This window comes from Mesitornis unicolor, unplaced genomic scaffold (assembly GCF_000695765.1).
Source record: "Mesitornis unicolor isolate BGI_N332 unplaced genomic scaffold, ASM69576v1 scaffold4415, whole genome shotgun sequence".
Lineage (NCBI taxonomy): Eukaryota > Metazoa > Chordata > Aves > Mesitornithiformes > Mesitornithidae > Mesitornis > Mesitornis unicolor.
Window position 1 is genome coordinate 6,346 of NW_010186022.1, and position 4,771 is coordinate 11,116.

Below are 4,771 nucleotides of genomic sequence, written 5' to 3' on the forward strand. Positions count from 1 at the left end.
CCCTCAGAGAGCTCCTGGTCCGAGGTCTCATAGCCCAGTGGCAAGAAGACATCCAGCTCCTGCAGTTCAGCCAGCGGTGGGCTCGTCCCCTCTTTGCCAATGGGGTCCGAGAGGCGGTGGAGCTCCAGGCAGCCCCCGCTGCTCGCGTTGCAAAAAGTCTCGTAGGACTCCTTGATGTAGAGCTTGGTGAGGGTGTCCTGCCAGCCGGCCAACCTCGCCAGCTGCTTCACCATGTCCTGCTGCGCGTAGATCAAGTGGAAGAGCTGCAAGAGAAAGCACGAGGGGGTAGATCTGATGATGTTGCCCCAGCTCCTGGTAGCTTCTTGGAGGGTTGGCCCCTCCAAGGTGCAGGATGTTTGGTCCTGAGCACCCCAGATACTCCATAACCATGGAGGATGTTGTGCCACTTCCACGCTGGCACGTCCATGTGCTGGCAGCCCCATGCATGGGGAGTTACCACCCTGTTTGGGCATGGCTGGGTGCCCAAGGAGCTCAGCTCTGGGGCTACCACTCGGCCACAGCCGCTTACCCATGGCCCTGCTCACCTTGCGGCAGATGTCGAGCCGGACGGTCAGCTCAGCCCGGTGGGACAGGTAAACCACGGCCACCAGGTCCTTGTAGTTGGGGGGATCTGTGGGCAAGGACAGAATAAGAAAGGTGGTGGGACACGTCCTCCCATCCCCAAAAGCCACCAAAGACCTCCCAGCCCCAAGACTGGCTGAGCCTTGTGGGAAGCCACCAATGATGACCCCATGGCATGTGTCTGGGATGGGTGGCCAGGGCCAGCCTGATTTCAGCAGGGCACATTGTTGGACTTGATGATCTTAGAGGTCTCTTCCAACCTTAATGATTCTGTACCTGCCCCGAGGACCTGCTCCGAGAGGCAGCGGAAGAGCAGCATGGAGCTGGGGACATCACTGAGGAAGGCGATGAGCCCCTGGTACCCGATGTCCTTCAGCTTCAGGCGGTTCTTGCTGCGCTCAGGGACCTTCTCGTACTTCAGCATCTTGTAGAGAACCTGGTGAGACAGAGAGAGGTGGCCCCTGCTGCAGTAAAGCCCCTGGAGGCTTGGGATGATAAAAGGTTGGTGCTGGGGACCTGCCTTACCTTGAAGACCCTCTCCCGCACTTCATCCGAGAACTTCTTCTGCACCAGCAGCGAGAAGAGGACCTCCACATGGCCTGGCTCAAAAAGGAAGGCGAAGAGCTGCTCCTGGGCAGGCGAACCCTTCAGCAGGCTGTGGATCACCTCCAGCGCCCCGCAGACCTGCAGGACACGGGGCCGGTTGTCCACTGCCCTCCACGTGCCCCAGCAGGACCTCGGTGACTTCTCCCCACCTGCTGCCAAGCACCGGGCCAGCTCAAGGCACACTGAGGTGTTTGGGGACCTGGGTGGCTCGGTGCCGTACCTGCTGCTCTTCCTGTGCCCCAGCCACGTAGCTCAGCAAGTTGTGCATCTCCTCCCCGGAGAAGCTCCTGCAGAAGAAGTCCTTCACCAAGCTAAAGAGGGACGTTTGCACTGTCTTGATGTCGTCGGTGGTTGTGGTCTTCTCCCTGGAAGTGCTGATGGACAGACACGCATGGGCATTCCCTCTGCGGACGTACACAGTCACCCTCTTGTCCCTTGTCACCCACTGCCAGCATGATCCCAAACCCCACCATGAAGCCTGAGGAGCTCCACAACGGCCCAGTGTAGACATCCCTTCTGGTCAACACACTGGGAAAGGTCCACCCCGTGCATTTGGGACTCTGCAGGGTGTGAGCATCCCCAGCATCATGGTCGTGCAGAAATGCACAGGGTTAGACAAGAAAAGTGGATCTACTTGTTGCAGATGATCTCAACACCATGGCTTCAGTTGCTGATGAGATGCTGAGGGTGGATTTTGAGGCTGATCTGGGTGCAGGCTTGGGGATGGGGCATGGCCATGGGGAGTGGAAGGTCCTGCACCCACCACCATGCTCCCAAACTGGGAGATTTTCCCATGCAGGGTGGATATTCCCCCAAGCAAAGGGTGTCTACCCCAAACCACAGCTCCCAGAGGTGAAGCCCACCACCACAACAGCATCTGGGGGTCCTGGCTACAAGCAGCAGCTCACCCGTAGTACGTCCGGATGGAGTCCAGGACGTACTGCACCCCATACTTCTTGCGGATGCGCTGCTTGTGGTCCTTGACGACGTTGGCCAGATACTGGATGTGACCTGCAGGGAGAAGGTGTCAGTAGCCACGGAGGCCAGAGGGGATGGAGAACACCCCCAAAGCATCCCCAGTTCCCACCTAAGCGGACGGCAAAGTCGCTGTTGCTCCAGATGCGGAAGTCGAAGAGGAGATGCTGGTAGAGTAGGTGGAGGAGGAGCCCGCTGCCCTCAGAGGCCACTTGCTCCATGAGGATCTGCGAGGCCATCAACGTGCTCATGTCCAGCAGTGGACCAGAGACCTGCCATGGGTGAGAAGAGGCTTGCAGCCCTGGTGTCCCCCATGGGGAACAGCCCCCAGGACTGCGAGATGGAGCTTTTGGTAGCCCCCCCATACCTTTTGAAGGAGCACCCCGATGATGGCTGGCCCGTGGCACTGCACCAGGCTCTCCTGGTTCACCGGGTGGTTCTGGATGAAGTTCTTCACCAGCAGCAGGAAGGCAGCCACGCTGTTCCTCTCCAGCCTGCTCTCTGCAAGGCACAGGGCAGAGCCCCACCGGGTGCTGTGAGCCCTGTGCCCACCCCAAACACCTTCCTACATGGGCATCCTGAAGACCCCACCGTCAGCTTTTCTCTGCAAACTTTTCAGCCTGTTCCCCTCTTTCCCCCAAATTTAAGCCAGTGGAAACCTCCGTTATTCCGAGCTTCTTGGATATAAGAAGATTGGTACTGGGAGAAAGCCTGGTTCACCCATGCAGGAGAAGTCTCCTGCATGAACCCTACTATAAGACACCAGAGACTCCACACAAAGTCAAGCCAGAGGTTAAGCAGCTTGGAACCACCCTCTTCTTCCTAGAAATGCTCGTTTCTGACTAATTAGGTCACAACATTAAGAGATGTCAATGGTTTCTCCATTACTCCATGACTTTGGTGCTCCAGGTAAGACCTCTCTGCCCATGGTAGACACCAGCTCCAGGCACCACCCATGTGGCAGTGGGGTTACCTCCAGCCAGCCAAGCACGTTGACTCCTACTCCACATCCTCACCTGAGGACCTTCCCAGAGGGATGAGCATGCCTTGGGCGTTCCTGGAGGACGTCAGCTCTGGTCCCACCAGGTCATTGGTCTCCTGCTCATCCTCGGGCTCCTCCTTCTTGGACACCACTTGCTCGAGCAGGGGCAGCAGCACGCCCATCCCACCCACGCAGTTGACCACGTCCTGCAGGATGGAGAGAGGCGTTGCTGGGTGCTGCATGGTGATGGCAGCGTGGAGGAGGTTGATCTGCACCTCAGGGTCCATCCTGCCTGCTCATGGGCTCAACCCAAGCCAGGGAGAGCCAGGCCTGGTGGCTTGCAAAGATCGGGGTGTGCCCAGACCCATCCTACAGCACAAACCTAAAACAGGTCCCCAAAAAGTATCTGTTCGCCTGCACCACCCATGGACGCTGAGGAGCTATGGGGCAGACAGGTCCTTAGGGAACCCATCATGCAGGTTTTTGGTGGACCCAACATCATGTCAGTCCCTGTAGGGTCCAGGGGAACCCCCACAGCCACCCAACACCCTGTGGGGGTCCTGTCCTGTCCTCGTACCCAAGAAGGGACCCAGCTGCCTCCATGCCATGGGGCGGATAGGCCAGGATAGGCCACCCTGCGCCCAGCGTACCTTGATGTCCCAGTTGACCACCTTGTGTCCCGTCAGCCTCCCGTCCAAGCCGTGGCTGGGAGAGAGGTCCAGGCAGATGTTGTTCCTGCAGGCCTAGAAGAAAGCACCATGGGAGCATCCTCGTGCTCCAGGAGATGTCACTTATGGCAGAGGCTCTACCAGTGCTGTCCCCATCCTTGGCAGGGTGGCTCTCCTCACCTGTGGGGTGTAGTACAGCAAGAGCTTGCTGCCCAGCTCCACCAAGTCACCTTCCAGTGTAAACGGTGATGTGACGTTTGGTCCTGCGGGGAGAGGATTGGGGTGAGCTGAGGCATGGTGGAGGAGACCTCAGTTCCCACCAGCATCCCTGTAGGTGTCCCCTGCGTCCCACCCTGACGTACCTGCACAGAAGAGCGCCTTGACCTGTGTTTGCTGCAGGGCCTCACAGAAGATTGCCACGGAGCCCAGGTGACCCTCAAGGGAGGTGGGGCTGCCCCACTCGGTGTCCTGGCTGCCGGCTGCTGTGGTGGCCACCACTCCTTCTGTGGGGGGCTGAGTAGGGGTCCAAGAGTGGGGGCCCAGGGCAGCGGGGACCGATTGGGAGCGGCCGAGCGCAGGGCGTGAAGGGAAGAGCAGCTCTGGCCCATGGGATGCTGGTGGGTGACTGGTGGTGGTGGCCGGGGGGGGTGTGGAAGCCGATGCAGCAGGAGGTGAAGGACTGGAAGGGAGAAGGAGTTGTGCTCAGCTTCTTGCCATGAGGAGAGGGGTCTGGGTGGGTGCTGGGGGGCTCCTTTCACCTCATGGAGGGAGGGGAAACGGAGCTGCGCCGTCTTCCGCAGGTGCCCGTCGGCGTAGATGCTGACAATGTTCTGGCCAAAGGGCCGGCGGCCGGCGACGTGGACAACGTCAACGCAGTGCTGGGGGGAACAAGGAGGGGACATCAGGCATCCTGGGGTCCTCGCTGCCTCCCTTGATGGGGATGGGGATGATGCTCACC

The 4,771-nt window shown here is 59.5% G+C and overlaps 1 protein-coding gene across 1 annotated transcript in view; it reads right to left on the reverse strand.

Moving 5' to 3' along the window:
* Positions 1-4,691, reverse strand: part of LOC104541045 (neurobeachin-like protein 2) — a gene marked incomplete at both ends in the record, with an annotated part of 10,239 nt that extends 5,548 nt beyond the window's left edge. Inside the window, 14 exon segments of the mRNA XM_010185007.1 lie at positions 64-263; positions 546-631; positions 859-1,018; positions 1,108-1,266; positions 1,409-1,562; positions 2,097-2,199; positions 2,276-2,435; positions 2,531-2,664; positions 3,180-3,351; positions 3,796-3,888; positions 3,994-4,076; positions 4,176-4,468; positions 4,470-4,492; positions 4,572-4,691. Of these exon segments, the coding sequence (XP_010183309.1) occupies positions 64-263; positions 546-631; positions 859-1,018; positions 1,108-1,266; positions 1,409-1,562; positions 2,097-2,199; positions 2,276-2,435; positions 2,531-2,664; positions 3,180-3,351; positions 3,796-3,888; positions 3,994-4,076; positions 4,176-4,468; positions 4,470-4,492; positions 4,572-4,691 (1,940 nt within the window).
* Positions 4,692-4,771: the final 80 nt, after the last annotated feature.